Genomic DNA, 21803 nt, shown 5'->3' with positions numbered 1-21803 from the left:
AGTTGCAGGGTGGCAGGGACTTTGAGATGAGGCTCAAAGGGAATAAAGACAGTGAGCGATGGGCTTTAGAAACATTCCAGTCACACACACACACACACACACACACATTGTCCATCTATTTGGAACAGTTTTGCTGCGTTCAGCAGTTATATATTTGTGCGTGTGTGTGTGTGTGTGAATGAGACAGACATCTGACACGCCTTATGTTTTGGTTCAGATTGGCAGTTAAGTCTTACTTCCAATGAATGGCAATGACTGTCCGACATCGTTGTGTGTGTGTGTATGTGTGTGTGTTGGCAAGCACAGGGTCTTCCCTCGCTGTCCCCCCCTTTTGTCGGAGGAAAAATCAATCTGCCTGTCAGCCATCTAAAACCTTACGCAACCTTTCACTCGCAATACGTATATGTGTGTGTCCTGTCATCCTGTCAACCTCTGTCTCTCCACCCTCCCATCTTCTTTTTTGTCTTTCTGTCCTCCTGTCTGATCCCTGCCGCCTCTTTTGTGCCTGTCGTCGCTGTCTGTACCTTTTGTAATCTGTCGGCCGGGATACCCAACGTTGAAAATGGCTTTCATTCCATGTTGTGATTCCCAATTATTTAGCACTTTTTGTTTTCCTCCCCCGTACCTGTTTTCTCTCATCGTTTGTTTGCTTCCTCTCTCATCTCTGAGCCGACATTAAGTCCACGTTGCTGCAGCTTGAATTTTAACATCCGTGACGGCAACCTCTCCTCACATTCCCGAGAATTAGTAATCACAGAGATCCCGCAGGCAGCGCCAGGCTTTTATAACTCTTTCCTACATATACATCACATAAAAATATGCATGAAGGTGTAAAATGATGAGAATTATCACCACCTAACTCACCTTTTTTATTTAGATAAAAGATCTTTTCCTGCTAGTGGGCAAAGAAATTGATTGTGATGATAAACATGAAATAACTTTACTTTATTACTTTAGAAAACCCACCATAAGTCTGCAGACTAAACCAATTAACGAGAAAGTGACACTAGAATTTGGCTCATAATCATGCCAAACATTTAATGGAGCCGCTTTTTAGTGCTGCTCCTCCCCTCGTATTCTTTTCTCACTTCAATATTTTCTCTTATTCCTTTTCTTCTTGGTCCAGATCCCACAGATCAGCTACGCCTCCACAGCGCCAGAGCTGAGCGACAACACCCGCTACGACTTCTTCTCCCGCGTGGTCCCGCCGGACTCCTACCAGGCCCAGGCCATGATGGACATCGTCACAGCAATGGAGTGGAACTACGTGTCTACTCTAGCCTCAGAGGGCAACTACGGAGAGAGCGGCGTGGAGGCCTTCATCCAGATCTCCAGAGAAACTGGTAGGAGCTCTGCTTTTGCTTTTGTTTCGGGACATTGGCTCGTCAGTGCATGAGGAGCAACATGAAGTCTTCTAGGCTGTTAGGATATATGCATGTTGGAGCTATTGCAAAGTCCTCAATAAAATGAGGACTACTTTCTTTAAAGGATGGACATTTGTAAACCTTGGACGCACTTTTACCTCATGGAAAATATGTGCATCTGTATTTCCGTATCATAAAGAAAAAAGTTTGAGACTTGCGCCAAGAAAAGTTCAGCGATGTGTCTCCTTCACAGAGTGTTTGGTGGTCTGTCACTCCATTGTAGGTTATGATTTGACTAGATATAGTGAGAGCTGAGTGGAGGCCTAAACTACCCGGGAGGGAAAAAAACCTGCTAAAAGGCAAGTGTGCCTATTTTCGTCTGCCATTATGGTATAATAACTATGATATGTCCATAGTATCTTCAAAGAGCACTTTGGTGTATAATACTATAGCCAGAACAGACAGTGGAAACCTGTTGTTTAAATCTCTTGGGGAAACTCCAGGGAAAATTCACTCTTTGGGTAAATTGTAGGCTGTAGATTGCAGACTGTGGTGAGTGAAGTGAAGCAGAGAGTTATCACAGCAGGCATTTGATGGACAAGTGCAGTCTTCCTATCTTTGTTTTTGGCTTTGTATGTATCTACCTTTTATAACAATGGCTGTTGTATAAGCTTCAAGTCGATGTCATGCATGTTGTGCCTGGGAGTTAGCAGGACGTGCTCTGTCACATCTAATTAAGAAATAATCATTAGATAGCACTTCTTGGGTGTATTTTGGAGATGTGCAGGTGGGTTACTAATTAAAGGACAAACCAGCATTAAGTGTTTCGGGTGATAGACTGACCTTGACTTGGATGCTACAAGAACACCGTTCTTCCAAAAGATAATGCCACATTTGGCATTTATCGGTGGTGAAGAACGCCGTCTAACATTTTGGTGACAGCTTAGCAACAGTAACTAGGCACAGCAGATCAGCCAAGGTTCAGATTTCTAAATGTGATGAAGTGTGGGGTAGTAACAATGACTGTACGGCTTCTTCTGCCTCCCGGCTAATCTAAGGCCCTGTTTACACGTACATGGGTATTTTTAAAAATGGAGACATTTCCCTTCGTTTGTACCTATCTTTTACACGCAAACGGTGAATTCGCCTCTGAAAACGAATCTTTCTAAAAACTCCGGCGAGAGTGGTGATTCTGGAAAACTCCGGTTTTGCGTTTGCGTGTAAATTGAGATAAACGGAGTTTTAGGCAGCGGATGAGCCAAAAGTGCGACCAATGTTTACTTGTTGCTATGACGATGCTCATGAAAGCATTATTCTGATTGGCTTGCAGAGGATTCGCCTTCTTCCTACACTGCCACCCACAGGCTTGGCGTAGTTATGACGGCGCTCTATGGCGTATTTATGCGGGTTGACTTTTTTGAAAACGATGCTATGTGCACGATGTTATTTTGGAAAACGGAGGGAGGGAAATATTCGTTTCTCAACATACCCGGCTACGTGTAAACGTAGCCTAAATATCCGCAAAGATGTATATCATTGGCGGACCTGAGGCGGGGCGAATGATGCCTGGGTGCTTGAATAAGCCACCTGTAATGGCACCTACCTGTCAATCAAGTAGTCATGCTGTTAATCATGCACAACCTACAGTTTTAACGTTATTTCCATAGGCATGTAATGTGTCACGGTCTAACTAAATTATTTTGTAGGGTCACTTCAGAGAGAGATGTTCTATCGTTTTTTGTTTTTTTTTGTAAATACATTTTTATTTCTAATACTGTAACATTATACTAGTACTAAAATTCACATATCAGCTCATCGGGTGATTGCTCTTTGGCATCCCATCTTTAGCATCAGTCATTTACTGTAGCATTATAATAGCCAACAAGTGCATCTTTAAGAACACATCATTTCCATCCTCATTATACCATCCAGTGACCCTTGGTGCCCGGTATGGAAGCATTTGCATTTGTTGTGCTTCCCTTTTTTATTTTAATTTGTCTCTTGTAATCACCACAAAATCTCTTTTAGTTAGCTAGTTGTGAATAGATAGAAGGCAGGCTCTAGACACAAGAGCAAAGGTCATTCTTTCACTCCTTCATTAGGTAGAGATGGAGCCAAATTCAACTTGATTAAATGAGCACGATGGGAGACACAGAAAGGGAGAAACACAGAGAGACGGACGACTTGTCTGCTTTGATGTCGGACTTAAAAGCACGGTCCCTGTGGTCCTGAGAACATCAAGTTCGGGTGAACTCGGGCCTCAAATCAGTTTATGAAGTCCTCCGAGTGATGTTGACAGGTCAAACTGCAGCGGGTTTCCCCTGTTTATGTCGCAGCTGTTTATTGAAAACGCTTCACGTTGGAATCTGACAAATATTTACGGACTAAAGACACGTAAAGAATCCATTTGAGAGAGAGTATCGCTTGAGATGTTTCTATTTTTATCTCTATCTGCTTATCTTTTTACATTGTTTGTGCGCCGCTGCAGAGATGACAGCTCCGTGTATTTCTGTCTATCCGTCCGTCTCCGTCTCTGTGCGTGTTTGGAGCCGGCTTGCCCAGGGCTGTATACAGTGGCAGTCAGCACATAGATGTTTACTGTGGTGTCAGATCAGTGTGTGTGTGTGTGTGCTTGGGTAAAGGGTAAAGCAGTCCTCAGCAATGTGTGTGCTCTGGGAGTCAGCAGATAGTGCACTCTCTCTGCCCTCTATATGTGTGTGTGTTTGTATGGGAGGGCTACATGCTGTGACAGCAGTCAGTCAGTTGTTTATTCTGAAGCCCTGCAGATGTGAACAGAACCAAGAAGACGACGGGGGGAAAAAGGAGCAGAGAAGAAGAGGGCTGACGAAGGGAGAGGAAAAAGTGACACAGGGAGAATTCGCATTGTTGTGTGTGTGTGTACTATAGTTGTGAATCGAGCTGAAAAGTGTGAGGAATAGACAGGGATTGACAGAGAATGGGATGCAGAAGTGGGAACAGCAACAGAATAATGATAGGGGTCCTAATATAGACACACAGCACTGTGCTGCCACCGCTCACACAAACATACACATATATATTGACACAGGTGGATTCCTTTAGACACACACACACACACACAGAGCCACAGTGATTATTTTGTGATTGCGGTGTAATGATTGCAGCTCACAAGGCATTCTGCATACTGACACCAAACATCCACGTTAATTGGTGTGTAATCGTTTGCTGATGATTCTTGACAATGCATGTGTGTGCATGGATGCATTTTAATCGGCAAAAAGTTTCAAGAGTGTGTGCTGAAGTCTTGTTAGCAGAAGTCAGGGGTTACAGAGTGTGTGTGTGTGTGTGTGTGTGTGTTTGTTAGGGCGCGAGTGCTACTTAGAGGACACTAAATTCTGTCCAATCACGCCTCTCTGTACTTGTCCCGAGCCTTTTCTTATTTAACACACTGGACTCGCATTGCAAAGTTAAATATTTACTTCTCCAGTACACTCTCTTTCAAACGGAATACGTCCTACTTATGTTTGCTTCTCCACAGCTGCTGTGTTGCTCCGCTCCCAGGAGGAGGGATGTAGAAAATTCTGCACGACTAATTTTTCAGCCCGGTCCACACGGCAGTCAGCAAAATCTTTTTTGTTTCAAAAGGACTGCTTTAGGGAAAACTTGAAATAACTTCGAGGTTACAGCAGTGAATTGAGGCACACTCGGGGTACTGGTGTTACTACTATCATCACGACACTTCTTGTATTGGCACTGAGTGCTGGCTTTGTTAAGACATTGATTCCGACATGGACTTGAGAGGAAAATGATTAATTTATGCACTTTCAACTGGCCTACTGAGCAATTAAGCCACAGCAAATAATACTTATTACCTAATTTACTCCCTTTTGATTATATAACTCAACAAAGTTGAATTCCATGATTTCTTTCACCACATTTCAAACATAGTAGTATGGTTTTAAACAGGAAGTAAGGATTTTACAGAGGATGATTTTAAAATGAAAAGGACTTGAAGTGCTCGTGGATTTTTCTTTCTGTTTTTTTGTCTGAAAAGTAGCAGCACAGCCCGGTAATTTGTGATTTTTCAGGTGAAAACAGTGAAAATCTGGACAGCTAACGGATGGATTCACTTAGATGACAGTGGTAAAAATTAATGTAACACTGTCATCGTGAGCATGTTGGCATTCAAGTATACCCTAACGGAGGCAGGGTTGTCTTACCCCGAAACTCCATGGGGCATACCTCTGTGACGTCCGTCCTCCATGTGACTTTAAACCCCACCGGGAGCATTTCAGAAACGAAGCGTTTAGCCCGCCAGACTTTGTTTACTAGCTCAGATTTGGTCGTTTTCCTGGTGTATGTGCTTCTAAATATGCTTCTACATGTGTAAATACGCTACAGTACATAGTTCATTTGTTTGGCTTTTGGCTGTGGTATTTTATTTTGAAAATTGACTGGATTCTCTGTTTCAGTGACAAAAAAAAAAGTCTCACTATGCTGCGTTTATCCATCAGTACAGTTGTAAAACATTTGCGCGGTTTACTCAACCATGCCTACATCCTGAAATATATTCACTGTGACTTTTACAGCGTGTGCAGCCTGTGTGCTGTCACCCCCAGCCATGGCTTTCCAGTCATGCAGAACTAGTAACGGGACACAGCTCAGTGAGCATGAGCCAAACGTGTTTACTCATCATTAGTAAGTGTTCACAACCTGGATGCACAACGCAGCGTTTTTTGCTTTTGCACACAATAAGCTGACGTAGGCCAGTGATCAAAGGTTAATGAACAAATAATTGCATAAAGGTCAACTTGGGGGAGATTTGTCAGGGAGTGGTTTCAAAGGTCACGCAGGGAGGTAGCGGTCCATTTGTAGTGGTTAAAAAGTGCATCATGTCACATCTCACATCAGAGAGACTATTAGTGATGGAAAGTCTGTCTCTTTTCTAACCCTATTGATTCCCTGAAGAGCAAGATCTTTATTCAGTTTTCCTTCTTTCTCATCAGAGTGCAAATTTAGAAGTAGACCACTATGTCCAGACCTGGTAGTATTCATTTGCACAAAACAGATGGTCCATCTCAGGTCTTCCAGCTGAAGGGCATTCCTCCTACTCACTATGCCGCCCCGCTGTTGACCCTCGCTGTCGAAATCGCAGCATATGGCGCCAAACCTCGCCACGCCGACAGAGTACAGCCTCCTATATCGAGCCGTGTTTGGAGCATATGGATCGCTGTACTATAAAACAAGAGGTGGCAGTGTACTTACCGAAGACAAGGGGATCTTTTAAATCAAGTCACGGCCATTTCTCCTTCCAGTACCCTTCCTCACTTCCCTGTGGAATCCATCCATTCACACACACTGCATACAGAGGGAGAGAGGATGTGTGTGTGTGTGTGTGTCTCTCTGAAATCTTGTGTCAATTATGAATGCTGTGAATCTGTGTGTTTAGTCGGTGTGTATGGCAACCTGTAAGTGAATGAGCGAGAGAGATAGCGTGTGTGTGTGTGGATTGAATTCACCAGCACAGAACCGTCACCTCCCCCTGACACTGGCCGCTCTGCAGAAGCTCTGGAAGGCGGTAATGAAGAAGGGGGAGAAAAAAAAAGGCTGAGAGAAAATAATTAAACGTTTATCTCCAGATTCATTTAATTAGTTCTCTGGCTCTAAACTAATCTTGCGTCTTTTTGCTTAGCTTTGCCTCTTTAGTTCGCTTTCAGTCTACTCTCGCCCTGCACAATGGAGTCTGCCCATGTCATTATCCAAGTCCTGCTACTGGCTTATGTTGTTTTATTCAGGCAAGAAGAATCATACTTTAATTGAAATGCATTGTGATGCGCATTATGCATAATATGTGCGCAATTATAGACATGTATGCTGTATCCTTAAACTATACTCTTATTGGAAAATCACTTAGCCAGCATTATAGAAATGATACGTTATTATTCATGACAATACAGAATGATTTAGTAACTCTTCTGCACCATTCTCACAATGTAATGATCTTAGGAAATGAATCTGATTATAATACATTACAACATGCATTTTAGATATAATGATATATAATAAGTGTAATTAAAGAACTTATCGTGTTGAGGCACAAAGATATTGATGCGTTTCGTATGTTGTATGAATTCTCAAATGTAATCGCGCAGAGATTACAGCGCTCATGTCGAACACAAAGTCGTCTAACACACACACACACACACACAAAACACAGATAAATGCTTGAGAAGAAGCGGCACAAGGCACACTCTCTCTAACTTACGCTCAACTGACAACGCGTGTCCCTCGGGTCGATTTAGCTCTCTGTTTCTTGTCCTTGATTACACTCCCCTCGCAACATAAGACTGATGCTGTTCACCACCACGCGTGCTGACTGGGAGCGCAAACATAAACCCATCCATTTGTAACTAATTACACCAGCCTTGGTTTTCATCTCAATGTGAAGCTGTCTTTGTTGTCCTCATGAAAGGCCCCAAAGTCTCTGTTGCTTCTTCACTTGTTTATGCTGTTGGTTAGTGGTCTGTTCGTCCTTGTAAAAAAACGAGTCCTGATATTTATGAAACCCTCTATATACGTGTGTCTGTTTTTCCAGGCTGAGAACACTGACTGTGTGTATACTTGTTTTTATTTGGAATGAAGTAAGTATACAGTATTTCATACCTTACTAAAAATGATTTGTGTTTTGTTTTTTTCTAGAATATAAATGATCTCAAAGAGGTTTTAAGTCCTCAGACTCTATTGAACGACAACATCTATTAGGAGTGAACAGCCCTCTGCGGATGGCATTAGTATTGCCAGACGTCCTCTACAGATGGTAATTATTACTAGAGCAGCTCTTACAACCCCTGATAAAAAAGTCCACCAGAAATTACCAAACAAAAAAAAAACTCTGTGGCTGATTTCTCAACCTGTAAAACCACCTCGGTATATTCAGCCACGTCTCAATGATTACTAGTGGTAGAGAATTGAAGGAATAATTAGATTTGCCTCCTCCGAAGCAGTTTTGCTGACGCGCTGTATATTACATAGCGGATTACACGGCCCTGTAGCGCGAAACATAAATCTGCCTCGTTTGAGCAGAATCATATCGGCAAGTTAAAGTTTTCGGAGCACACCCGTGGGCAACAAAAGCTGCACGTACCGCATAGACTCTGATGGTGGCCATGTTGAAATATACCATAGTGCCTCCGCTGTATGTCGCTCTGTGCTCTTGATGTGATGTGTAGTGTACATTTCAGGTCCAGTGATTTTTCTTGACAGAGGTGAGAACTCCTCATATTCCCTTATGACGGAGCAATAGAAAGTGTACTGGGCAGACAGACGCACAGATAGGGTGGGTGTGTGTGTGTGTGTGTGTGTGTGTGTGGGTGTGTGTGTGTGTGTGTGTCCCCTCTTTTTTCTGTCCCTATTTGGCCTCTCCGAGTCCTCCAAGAGATGGGGTAGAGAAAAAAGCTCAGGCAGTCGCTGCTAAGCCCCAAAAGTAATTTCAGCAATATTACTGCACCAGTCGGTACACATGGGTGTGTGTTTGTGTATGTTTGTGTGTGTGTTAGTGTGTGCATGTCTCGGATTGTGTGTATATTTGTGTAGCTAACATTGGGAAGGTGTTTGTGTTTTTTTGCCTTGATTTTTCAGGGATGCATGTTTGTTTATGTGTAGAAGTGAGCTAATGTGTGTTTATGCCAGAACGTAGAAGGTGCGTCGGTGTGTGTGTGTGTGTGTTGTGAGGCGAGTGTGTGTTTTCAGAGAGTAGGAATCTGCCTGCACAACTTAAAAGCACTTTCAAGCCTCTTCGCTGTTCTGCTCCAGTAACTTAAGGTGTTTTCTCTTTCCTTACCTCATCTTTTTTTTCAATTTTTCATCTTTGTCTGCAGAAGGGCCCTGGGATCACGGTTAAAATAAATGACAGGAACCAATGTTGGCTGGCACACTGCAAAAAATAATACTTGTTTGACTCTAAAACCTCAAGGTGCTTTGAGAGTTCCATCCCAGAGCTCCAACACAAAACTACCCTGGTGCCTAGGCTGTATATATATGTGACCACAGACATGCATACCGAGCTGGAGTCACACATAAAAATGAATGAAACCCTATAATGATGAAAAATGATTTATTTATGTGCAGCACAAATGCATAACTTCAGTACAGTACACACAGATACAGTAGCACAAAATATGTAGATATATACAGTACATATATAACTTCACTTCCTTTCGTTTAAGTGCAGTCCTCTTTCATTGCATCTGTTAAAAAAAAGAAGCTGTTTCACCATAATAAAAACTGTCACTTGGATGATTTTGGGAAAAGGCTTAGTATAGCTTAGCGGCTTTAAGCAGTGTAGGAAATTAGATTTACAGTTGTCTATCAAAATCAGAATTTAACTTTGATGTTGTCAGTCTCTCATGATCATTGTATGTTGATGCAAAAACACAGAGAAAATTAGACTCGGACATATTAACAGGAGGCATGCACACGCTGAAATTCAACATCCAGAAACTTAATTTGCAATCATTCACAAAGATCTGTGACAACACCGTGAGCCAAAAATTGGTGAGCTAAAAAAAAAAAGATTCCTGGCAGGTATGCAACTATAATCTCATAATACATCAAATATGTTAGGAAATAGTTGCTGAAAACATTTGAAAAGACTTTGAACGATATATTACTGAAATGTGGAGTTAGACGTTAAAACAGTTTTTCACCAGTTTTCAGTCCAGGATTTCGTGGGCGGTCCTAAAGGGTGGCTCAATGACACGCTAAGGCCACCCTGAGCATACCCCTGCACCCCCAACAGATGAATTAATCTCGCTCAGTGTTTCAAAGTTAGTCATGTCATTTTCTGAACTCATCTGACACGATTCAGTCACTTCAAAATGGCTGCTTGACTGCTCCCACAAGTGGGCGTGTCTTCAGCACATTCAGTGGACACGCCCCCCTGAAAATACATCTCATTTTTACCCGATTTTGACACCTAATTTCATAAACTTGTCGATAATTTTAATTTTTCAAAATTGGCTGGGTTGTTAATAACACTTTCTTCTTTGGTCTGACAAACTCAGAATACATATATACCTATATATGCTTACTTTACACATACTTTAAAGTCTGTATATGTGTGTAAGTGTTAAAACCTAGAGTAACAACTATGAAAATATCAGTGTAAAAGCACCCTAGCTGTTAGTATGCTGTAAGTAAAAAAATTAGGATTTTTACGGTACCAACAATAAGCAATACTGTAAGCAATTTCAGTCAACCAATCAAAACAGAATAGCAGGATTCAAATGCACAGGCCTCAAGTTTGAGTGTATCTGCTAACTGCTACAGAAAAGCTAATCACTTCCAGGTTCTGCTCTCAACTTCCGGTGACAAATCAGTTTTCTTTGTTTAAAATAAATGGCAGAAAGAAACTGAGTTCTTCAGCATGATCAGTGATTGCTGCCATGGCTAAACACACCACCTGCAGCAACTTCGATCTTAATCAATACAAAACCCAAGGGAGGAATCCAAGTGACTTCTGAGACGTAGACCAGTCGTTTTGGATTGCAGGAACACAGCGCTGTATGAGAGGCTTTCAGACTGAACTACAGTCCCAGGAGGACTTTCCTTTCTTTGATATGGCTAGTCTCTCATCTATGGACCAGATCAGGCATGATACACAGGCTCCCCGCCCACACGTACACACACACACACAAACAAGTGTATCCTGGTGTCTTCCACCTGGCAGGACCAGCGACTGGAGCTCTGATGAACTTACCATAGGTGTCTTTTGTTACTCTCTCTTTACTGCTGGTAAATCAAACTTTGATAACTATCATTCCTCTGACTTCTCTCTTCTCCTCCATTACAAATGCACACTCATCCACACACACACTCATCCACACACACACACACACACACTTCTCATCGCTGATGGATGGTGAGCTGGCAGAGGCTGATTAGCTGGGAGTGAATGGGGCAGAATTACAACTCTGTCTGCGCTGCGATTGCATTGTTGCTTTGACAACGATCCATGTCAGGATTGCTGGAATGCCGGGATGCGGGAGGAGTAATCGATGCTCTCCATCTTTCTCTTGGTGTGTTTATTTCTCTCAAAGCATTCTAAGTCTGTTTTATTCATTCTCTTTTCTTGTTTCCCTTTGTTCACTTTTCCTTTACTCTCTTTTTTTTTGCCATCCTCTATCCTTTCCACTACCCGACTCCTGATGCGGAACTACCAGCTTACTGGGCTACAAGTTGCCTTAATCACAGTTCAAATGTTCTGGACATGCCCCTGTTCTTTTCTTCTTACCATATGACTTGCTCTTTTCCTGTCACAGTTCACCCGCTCCCACGCTCTTTTTCACTTTCACTTCCCACCTCTTCTTCTCGACGTGTCATCCATTTGTTACCAGATATAAAAAAAAAAATCTTATTATCACACTGGCACTGGTGAAATTACAGAGTTTTGCAAACCTGAATTTCCTGGTTCTGCAAGACTTTAAACACCGTGGGGGGAAAAAGGCACCAGCATTTTAAGGGTTTCACAGCTCCCATTGGCCTTTGGCATGTGATATATGATAAAATACTGAGCTTAAATCACATCTGAGAGCAGATGGTGTTAGTTTCACCCGTGGGCCTTTGTTTCCATCTTTTAAAAACTTCTTTGCGCCTCTTAAAGCTCAACTTCTTTTTCTCATTTAGTTGTGTTTAGGAACTCTGTCAGTTGATGTCAGATTGAATAATTAAAAGAATGCAAGATGTACATTTATATTGACTGTAAGGCTCCCCACAGAGCAAGCTAAAATATGTAAAACAGAAGGAGAGACATACTGTATACAGTTTGAATGCAGAATGACAGATGGATGAAGCGCGATGACACATTTTCCCACTCTATCCTCAAGGAAAACTCCTCATCCTATGCAGTCCATAAAAGAGATGCCAGGCAATCTCAGACGTTCGACTTGCAACGCAATTCCAGTTGTAAAAAGAAAAGCCAGCGGAGTCTCACCTATCAAAGTCCTGTGCTTTTCTTACAGTGGCTGCCCCTCATATTTACATCTAAATGACTGTTGATGGTGACAGAGGTAGCGCAGACCCAATTATGCGATGGAGTTGGCAGTGGAACCTGACAAATGATGGGTAATAGCTGAGGGTTGGAGGCATTTCCAACACTCTCGATTCTAACAAACGTTGCCGTGTCTCCATAGTTTGACTCTGACAGAGTAATTTATTCCCACTCCGCCAGCACGGAACCACAGATTTAAAAGTTTCACCACTTACCCAAGCCTTCCCCATTTTTCACTCCAGAATGAAACTGTTATTATTCAAAAGAGAAATGGGAATTTATGCAGGCTTAGACATAGCCTTATATCTTCACTTAGTTTTTCCTCTTCCCCTCCCTTTGTATCCCCTCCCCTACCCCTGTTTGCTGCTTTTGTGTTTTTCATTATGCGGTTCTGGTGCTTCAACGTGTGTGTTTAATTCGCCTTGGGTGAAAACTGCCTGCCTGTTATTGCATCTCTCTTTTTTTTTTAACTCTCTGTCTCACTTTACTGAAAGCTCAGACGCTGTGAACGTGGCATAAATCATATTGATCTGTCAATTCCAGTGATCACTGACATTGGGGTTCACGTAAATTTAATTTAGCCTTTCAAACTCAACAGAGTTAATTCACAAGGGAGACAGGTGCAGTGCATGGTATACATGATTTAAAAGTGAATATATGATAAATAATTTCGTTAAAATGTTTTGAAGCCTGGCAGTTTTGAAGCGGTAAGGCACTTTAAAGAGATATGCACTTCAAAAGTTTGACTTTCTTGTCATGCTGCTTTACATACTTCTAAAATTATCTGCTCACTGGTGGCAACATCATGTGCTTTTTTTTTCTTCTTCTTTCAGTTCTCTAATATGTGAACATACCTGACATACAGCATGCAGCGCTATCTCCACATCTGACTGCTTGCGATTTCTGCGGTGACTTAAGTTTGCATCTGCTTGTTGAGAACGGCGTTGAGGTTTTAACAGCTGACAATGCGCACACACACGCACAGACATTCATAAGGAAACACAGAATGTGGCACTGGCGACGCCCGGTATGAGTGTCAAACATGTGAGTGAGAAATTCACAGCTGTAAACTTAGAATACCGTCACTGTTTCATGTGATGAGAGCCAGAAAAGACAGGGAAAGAGAGAAGAGGGTTACAAAAGAGAAGAGGCCTTGAGAAAAGGGAAAGGGGAGGGATAGGAGATAAGAGGAAATATAGATAAATGAAGCAAGAGGCGATGAAGCCAACAACAACATTGATCGTTTGTCACTGCCCACCAAAATGGCAGATCTTGACATATTATGGACAGTTGGAAGTTGTTGCTTGTAAGAATTATCACCTACTCTGGTGTCATCGACCTGTTTTTCCAGCCATACAGGAAGTTGTTTCACAATAAAGGCTGTAAAAACCAACCGTACACTACCTGCTTAGCACCAAATCACAGGTAGACATAGTCAACAATTAGATGGCGACGATAGCTTTTAATTTCTGAAAGGACCGATATTTTCCTCAGGAGTTGGTAAAGAACAAAACAGGACTTTAAGACAGTAAATATTGGACTTACGTTTGTTGGTTGGCAGGAGAGAAGACTCCAAGTGAATGCTAACATTTATGATGTAATGACATTCTTCTCATGGCCCACAAGTCCAAAAAACATCCCACTGGACCAAAAAAGCCCACATATCTGAACCAAACCAGGATCTGTTTCCTAAACCTAAACAAACTGTGACTATTTGTTGATATTAACCACGCGTTCATTATTGTTTCCTGTTTCTGACCATGACGACATAGGTCAACTGACTATTGTTATCTAGATAATGTAGGTCATCTGACCTCTTCCTTTCCTGTACGTCCAATACTACAGGACTACACTACACTACAAGGAGAGTGTGTATTTTCTGAAAAGGATGGCCTTCAGAGCTGTGGACTTTTATTTTCGGGATAATGGGCTGTCAGACAAATGGGCTTTTAAATGTTTTTTAGACTATTTCAGTTTTGGAATAATGGATTGTCAGAATAATCGGAATAATTGCATGTGTTTGACGCGTAAATAAGCAACAGTTTGCCATATCAACTTAAAATGTGATAATATGTCAGTGTTGCATTTAAAGCTTGTTTTTATGGCCCAAAAAATCAGTTAATGTAGGTTTATGGTTAACGCCTTGACCTGCAGCCGGATGTTATGCCGTTTGGCATGCTATAACGCAGTCACATGACTTCAGCCTTCGGTTCTTAATGGCAGTCGTCAAATGGAAATGAGGTCACATGTCAGGAAAAAATGAAATGTAGGTTGTTTGACCAAGTGAGTAGCGCTGTCATTCACTTTCTGATCAGGAAAGTGCTTGAACAGGTGAATGTTATGAGAGGTGAGAATAAAAGAAGTCAACGTGTGAAAGAATGAAGAAGAGGTGAGAGGAAAAAAACAAAAAAATCATCTTTTTTGCTTTTTTACAATACATGGTCCTTGCACTGACGGCAATTTGCAGAACCCATACATAAATTCAAGGAAGCATATGGTCATATCTATCTTATGACTCTTTCTTTTGTCACACGTTAAGCACCATTTCATTTCCACATTTACTGTTATCACTTAAACATTACATGTCAAGAAAATGTCACCTTGGCTTGAAATAATTGCTGCCGAGTACACTGTACCTCACTCACTGCTACGCTCGCAGTACGTTAACTATTTAAACACTCATAAATTCAAACCAAGGTGAAACAGAGGTGAACATAAATATTACAGGCCTATACTTAACGAATCCCCCCTTCTTTTCTCATCATACTGAAGTAAATCTTCTCACTCACCGAAACTCACGTGACGTGGTGTATAATGCGCAGAAAGCATTTACCCTTTGGCCCTGTTATCTCGAAGCGAGGGATTTCCTGAGTGACTACTGTATTTAAAGGCGAGACCAATGCAACACATTTTCAGCTATTAACATTCTCAATGGGTCCAGGTGGCAGCGTTTTCGAACAGCTGACATGAAGTAAAACTTGGACCTAAATTATTTTCCTGGCGACACAATCCTAATTAAAACGGTTCACTGAGTTTGACTCATTGTGGTCACGAGCTGGTGGGACGTTCCAAACATCTGGGACGTCCATGTTGGATGCCAAACCTGGGAGACAAATGATAAACAAACACTGGCATCATGCAGCTTTGTGTAATTAAAAGCAATATTTTACTCAAAATCTTTTGATACACGCATTTTTATGTGTAGGATTAAAAGGTGTTTGTACATTGTGCTTTACCCTGTGATGGAAATTCTACCATGAAAGATTTGTTTTTAAAGAGCAGCTGTACAAACTTAACGACCATTTAATACTTAGTTATAACATCTGGTGACCATCCAAAATGATTGACCGTATAAACCATAGTTCAACATCATGTTAAGCAGCAATGATGACCAACACAGTGGATCAGAGCCATTTCAACTGGTAACTTATCTTAGCAAAGCTAAAGCAGTTGCAGCAGCGACAGTGGAAAGCCACAGAATATGAATATGGGAAGCGAATGATTGGTAGGGATGGTGTGAATGTGTCATTGAACACTGATCAACAGGGTTAACTACTGGCTGAATGCCATAATAACTTCAACATTTAACATGGTAGACGCTTTGTAGTTTTAATTGTGGTCCAGAATTTCTCGAGTTTCTCTGGAAAAAGGGAACCAATCTCTATTAACAAATAGAATGAAACTCCAAAAAGTGTTTATTTAGTGTTGCATTATTATCCAGATTCTTTCCTCTAGCTGACAGGGTTTCATGCTTCTTAAAAAACAAAACAATTTCCAATTTTTATGAATCTCTGGTCTGTGAAATATAAAAAGGCATTTGGTCAGTGTTGTTAGAAAATAAGTCAATATCCGCAGCAAACTGCCATCTTGTTGCCAGGGTGATTTTGAAGAATTTAGACCCCTTTATAAAATCAGAAACAGAAGAGACACGCTCTGACTTATTTACTTACCACTTGTTTGTTGGATGAGAAGAAAATGGTCGAAACACGAGTGAATTCGCATGGATCTATTTTATCTGTTTTGGTCTTTGCTGTCATAGTAAGACAGAAAAGGTTAAAGCAAAGGGAGTTCATCATGTATCACCTCAGCCTGACTGAAAAATGAAAGTGGCACAGAGAGTGTTCAGAGTTTCCAGTGCTTTTCTGTGGAACTAATTTAATTCTTTAGATAATCTCTTTCTCATTATACTGTATCATACACATGTATTGAATATTCTATATGTTAAGGGAGGATGTGTGCGTTTTTCCCTTATTCAAACATGATCTCTGCTTTCATTCTTTTTGTGTTTAACCTTTCACTTCCTATTTATGTATGCATTTCTCTTACTCCTTCTCTGTAACACTCTCTCTTGCCCTCTTTTTTCCCCCCCTCTCTCTTCCACACATGCAAAATTGCCAACCTTTGATGTGAGAATTTGAGGTTAATATGTGAATTTATGCAGGAATTTAATTAAAGAAATACATGATTCATGTTTTTATTCTTCTTTCAAGTCATTCCTCTGCACAAAATGCAGGCGCTGGTGCGGCTACTGAGCAGTGCCTTCTCTTTAAACTGTGGAAACATTTATTGTCTGATTTATAGCAGGTTTTATTTATTGGATAGATGGGCATGCAAAGTACCTAAACACAGACAGACATCCAGTCAAATATCTAGTTAAAATGAAAGAGGTGAGCATTACTCATGCATTGATTTTTTTTTTTTTTTAAATCCATTCCTCACAAATTATTTATTTAGTCGTTTGCTTGATTTCATTACTTGAATGTGTTTTTTTTGGATTTGGCAGCAGTGTTGCTATGGCAGCAGAGACGGGGAGGTGGAGGAATGCAGGCAGGGAAGCAGGGATGGAGCGGCAGAGTTTCTGTTTGTGGAGGAGAAAGTTTATGATATCAGTATTCTTTGTTGCTTCCAGAGAGGTTTCTTCTCATTTTGCTTCCCACACACAGAAGCATGCTGGCAGTGTGGTCTGTGTGTGTGACTGCATACCCAGTTTTTTAGGGTTAAGGCTGGGTTTCAGGCTGATATTTGATTTTAAAGGTTTCTATATGGGTTATGGTTATTTTAGGTGCTGGAAAATGCTATACTATGTATAAAGTAAAAAAAAAAAAAAAAGCATGGAAAAATCCAAAATGTTGTGCACCTGCTCCTCCAGGAGGCTTCGACCCTTTTCTAACTTCATGAGGTAGAAAATACATGCAAATGTGCTGCTCAATAAGCAATGGTTTGCTGCTTGTGTTAGCTCCAAGTATGCATGTGTGTGTTTGTGTTTGTGGTGGTCGATGCTGGACTCACAATGCACATGCCTCCGGCTGTTTTTACAGCATGGCAGAATGCAGGAAGCTTTCAATGAAGGAGGAAAAATATATGGCTTTGTCTTTGCAGTCCTACTTTCTGTTCATCTTTTACTTTGTCTCTCCTGCAGGCAGTCTGTGTCTAGATGTCCACTTCTTTTTTTTCTCTGCACCCTGCACACTTGGATACACGCATCTTAAATTAATGACGTATTAGTAGCCTGTCATGAGTGACGACCTCTGTTTCTATCTTGAACTGAGTGCTGTCTTCACTTCAGATCACACCTACCGCACAACTGTTGTTCAGTTTCGACGTGTAATTGTGTTATAAACCACGAGATGTGAATAAACCCATTGAATGCATCTTTCTTGACTCTGTTCTCTGAGCTCGAAAGATGAAAACAGAACGAGACGGGCGCAAGGCAATACTGCGGCCATGCGTATTCGTGCGCACATGAAAGTTGCAGCCTGTGTGAGGGTGTGTGCTCTGAATGTTCATATGTGTCTCCTTGCGTCTATGTTGATGTCCTGATTAGCGCTGTTTATATTTAGATCATATTAATCCGCTCAAAGTCTACATCCCCCCGAGGCGCTGTCAGACACACGCGCTCAAAGAGTCATCCCCTCGTCCTACTCGTCAACTTCAGGACATAGTGCAGGAGGGGGGGTGTAGAAGAAGAGACGGAGTGAACGAGTAATGAAGCTTATTGAAATAACCACAGAGTGAGCACAAACACGTGAGCAGTAAAGAGATTTTAGGTCTCACAAGAACAGCTAATTTGCCATTTCCTCCAGATGTTTTGGCCGATTCTCATGACATCGTAAGAGCATGCTTGGCGATACTTTTAGGCAAACGGACAGATATGTGGTTTATTATCTGAACAAGCGGATTGGACCATAGAAGATGGAGGTACTGTATCCTCGAGGAGATGGTGGTCACTTATCTTGGGATGGATTCTTTATTGAAGGAACGCAGAAGACAGCTCTCAAAAGAACTAACGAGACAAACATTCCTGTCACCTGTGAAGCTTTAAGCTCATTCTGCTGACGGCTGTATCTCCTGATGTGTCTTTGTGTATGTGTGTGTGTGTTGCTTTGTTAATTTGTGTCATTCCTCCGTTTGTGCAGGTGTCTTTGTGCGTATACGTCGATACAGTATGAGCGCCCTGGCCTGTATGTGTGCGCATACTGCAAGTGTGTGACAAATCCCTGCAGTGTGATGGCCTTAAGCCCTATGTTCCCTCAGAATCACTCTGAAGAGACAAATCTAGAGGCTTAGGCAAATTACACACACTTACACCTGTGCGCGCAGACACACACACACACACACATTCATACTCCCTTATCTTCTCTGTCACTTCGCTGCATCATACACACACTTGAGTCTCTGCAGCAGCCTCCTCTCCTCTCCTCTCCTCTCCTCTCCTCTCCTTTCCTTTCCTTTCCTTTCCTTTCCTTTCCTTTCCTTTCCTTTCCTTTCCTTTCCTTTCCTCTCCTCTCCTCTCCTCTCCTCTCCTCCCTTTCTCCACACTTACCTCTCTCAGTTGAGGCACTCCCTCTCTCTTCCCTCTCTGTCCGTTCCACCGGTTTTGCAGTCATAGATTCACTGAGGCGTAAAGGCAAAATGGCCTCCTCATGGAATGGAGGGGTCGATAATTTCGGAAACACCACACTGAGCACTACCACACACATGCACGCACACACATAATTTGTGGACCCTGCCAGAGCTTTTTCTGGCTTATTGTGTTATATTTCCTACCCTATGGTGGGAATGACCATATGTCTTCATGTGGCTACACTTGAGAGTGTGTGCGTCTGCACGCACGACGTGGTGCGTATGTGTGTTCCGTCCCACCCTGCAATGTGTTATTTCCCGGTGTGTGCATGTGTCCGCTCAAGCAGGGCGAAGGGCTGCTGATAGGGTTTGGTTGAAGGATTGTAAACTGTGGACATACGATAGAAACGTAGTCTCGCCCTGGAGGTCTTGGCTAGTCTGTCTTTTACTTAAAAAAAAAAAAAAAAATCTAATCTTCATGAAATGTAGCAGCTTTCATTTTTGGTACTGGAGTGTGTTTCTGACGGTCCATTTATTCTGCTGAGGCGAGAGATGATTTGTTAGTGGTGGAATTCTGTTAGATAATTTAAGTTAACGAAATTTTATAGGATGTAATTCAAGAAATAGCAAGTAATTAACATTACTGTAGGTAATTATTGTTTTTTAACAATGGATGTTTGACAATGAGCCTCTTTAACAGCTATCCTTCAACTAATTAAACTGCCTCCTTTTTGAATGAGCTTAATTGGAAGTGCAGCTGTCTGTCCAACTGCCAGGCACAACTAGATGATCACTCTGACTGGTAGCCACAGGGATGTAAAGCGGAGGATCATTATCCCGCTTCAGTATGTAACTGTTCGCCAGGCTCGCGCAGATGTCACGAACAGAGCAGCAAATTATCTTATGAAGTCAAACTTTCCAAATCCCCTTCATTAACAACCGCACCGTGGATTACTTTTCAAGCTTTCTGAAAAATGATGAGGACAAATGATAGTCAAGGACGGTTGTACCATATGTGACGTTCCTGAATGATTTCAATGTCAATTATACAGCAAGGCCAGAAGGAAATATATACATTGTTTTGACGGTGGTGATATATGTTTGTTATTTAAAATAGGATGACATGCTAAATATTTTTCCTGCGTCATGTGTTACTCTTATTCTGGGTGTTTTATTGTGTGCGTACACAGGTGTAACTTTCTGCGATCATACATATTCTGCCCTATTCTTGTGTGTCTGCACAGGAGAGGTGAGCTGAAGTACAATATCTTCATTTAAAAAGCAGGTGTTACAATACCAAATATTGTGCCGTATTCCTTGATATTATAATGAACCGGTTCCTCTGTAGGGGTCCTCCAAGCTTCGTCTCGTCATAGATACGACAAACAAAACTTGAATCCACAATACACTGAGCACATGGTCTGCACCCCCAGCTCAATTAATCACCAGAGCAGGCCTGGAAAACAAATGGAGCTGGTCTGATCTATTACCAGGGGATTTTGGAGCAGGATCTAGTAGGCGTTTGGTTTCGAACACCTGTAGTTTGCCTGCTGATGCTCCTGTGAGCTGCTTGTGCATTTTGTCTGACTTAACCTAAAACTGCAAACCTGGAAAAAAAAAAAAAGAGAGAGAGAGAGAGAGAGAAATAGACATGAGTAGGAAGACGGAGGAGCAGAGAAAGAAATCAGTAAGAGAAAGACAGATGTAGAGGGTGAAAGATGAGCGATGTGTGGAGGGAATAGAAATCTCATCAGCCTCTCCACTTCTCACTTTCTCTCTCGGTTTCTACCAGCAGTGAAGACAGACTAGCCCTGCAGTCAATTGCAGGTGCTAGTCAGACTATAAATGGAGCGAGAATGTAATGTTCCCCTTCCAGGAGAATACCAATGAAATTCAATTTCAGTAATATGTTGAACACACTGCAAACAATAAAGTTTGTCTTGAGACTTCCAGAGATGACTCATATCTGAAATAAGACCGGGCTTCCCTCATCGACCTTGAATAGACCAAGTAAATTCCTTGTCATAATAATAACAATAACTTATTGTGATTATAAAGCACCTTTCAAAAACGAAATTAGAAAATGAAGCATGTTCTTGTTGACCTAAAGTGACTGCAGCTTACAGCTAATTTTGTGCTATTTACTTAGAATATTTTGCAATGAAATAATGTGTTTCTAATGATAAATTTCACAAAAGCTTCTCCTTTCGAGGTGATGATGGATGATTTTGTCGGCTAAAGCTACCAAATTTTATTTAGTTGTAACTGGGTAACTTGACTTCCATGACTTGGTTAGAAACACCATCTCTGGTTGAATTTCTAACATTTCTAGCTGACTCCTTTCTAAAGGTGCATTGTAGGATTTAGTGGCATCTCGGGGTGTAGTTGCTGATTGCAACCCTGTCGCTTCAACCTCTACTTCCAAGCAGCGCCGGTCCTGGCCACATTTGCGCCCTGGGCGAGCATGAAGACAGAACTACTGTGGCCGCTAGAGGTGGTTAATCCAAGTATTATAAATTTGATGGTTAAATCTAAAGTTGCACTGTTAGGACTACTTAGCAAACTGGTTT

At 41.6% G+C, this 21803-nt stretch overlaps 1 protein-coding gene across 6 annotated transcripts in view; it reads left to right on the top strand.

Annotated features, from left to right (window-relative positions):
* Positions 1 to 21803, top strand: part of grm8a (glutamate receptor, metabotropic 8a) — a 225283-nt gene that overhangs the window by 93834 nt on the left and 109646 nt on the right. For all 6 annotated transcript variants that reach the window (XM_027291890.1, XM_027291888.1, XM_027291892.1 and 3 more), the window contains one exon: positions 1127 to 1343. In XM_027291890.1, coding sequence (XP_027147691.1) covers positions 1127 to 1343 — 217 coding nt within the window. The remainder of the gene's footprint in view (positions 1 to 1126; positions 1344 to 21803) is intronic.

Source organism: Larimichthys crocea, chromosome XX (genome assembly GCF_000972845.2).
Source record: "Larimichthys crocea isolate SSNF chromosome XX, L_crocea_2.0, whole genome shotgun sequence".
Lineage (NCBI taxonomy): Eukaryota > Metazoa > Chordata > Actinopteri > Sciaenidae > Larimichthys > Larimichthys crocea.
Note: the sequence above shows the minus strand (reverse complement) of the source record. Positions and strands in the feature narration are given on the sequence as shown.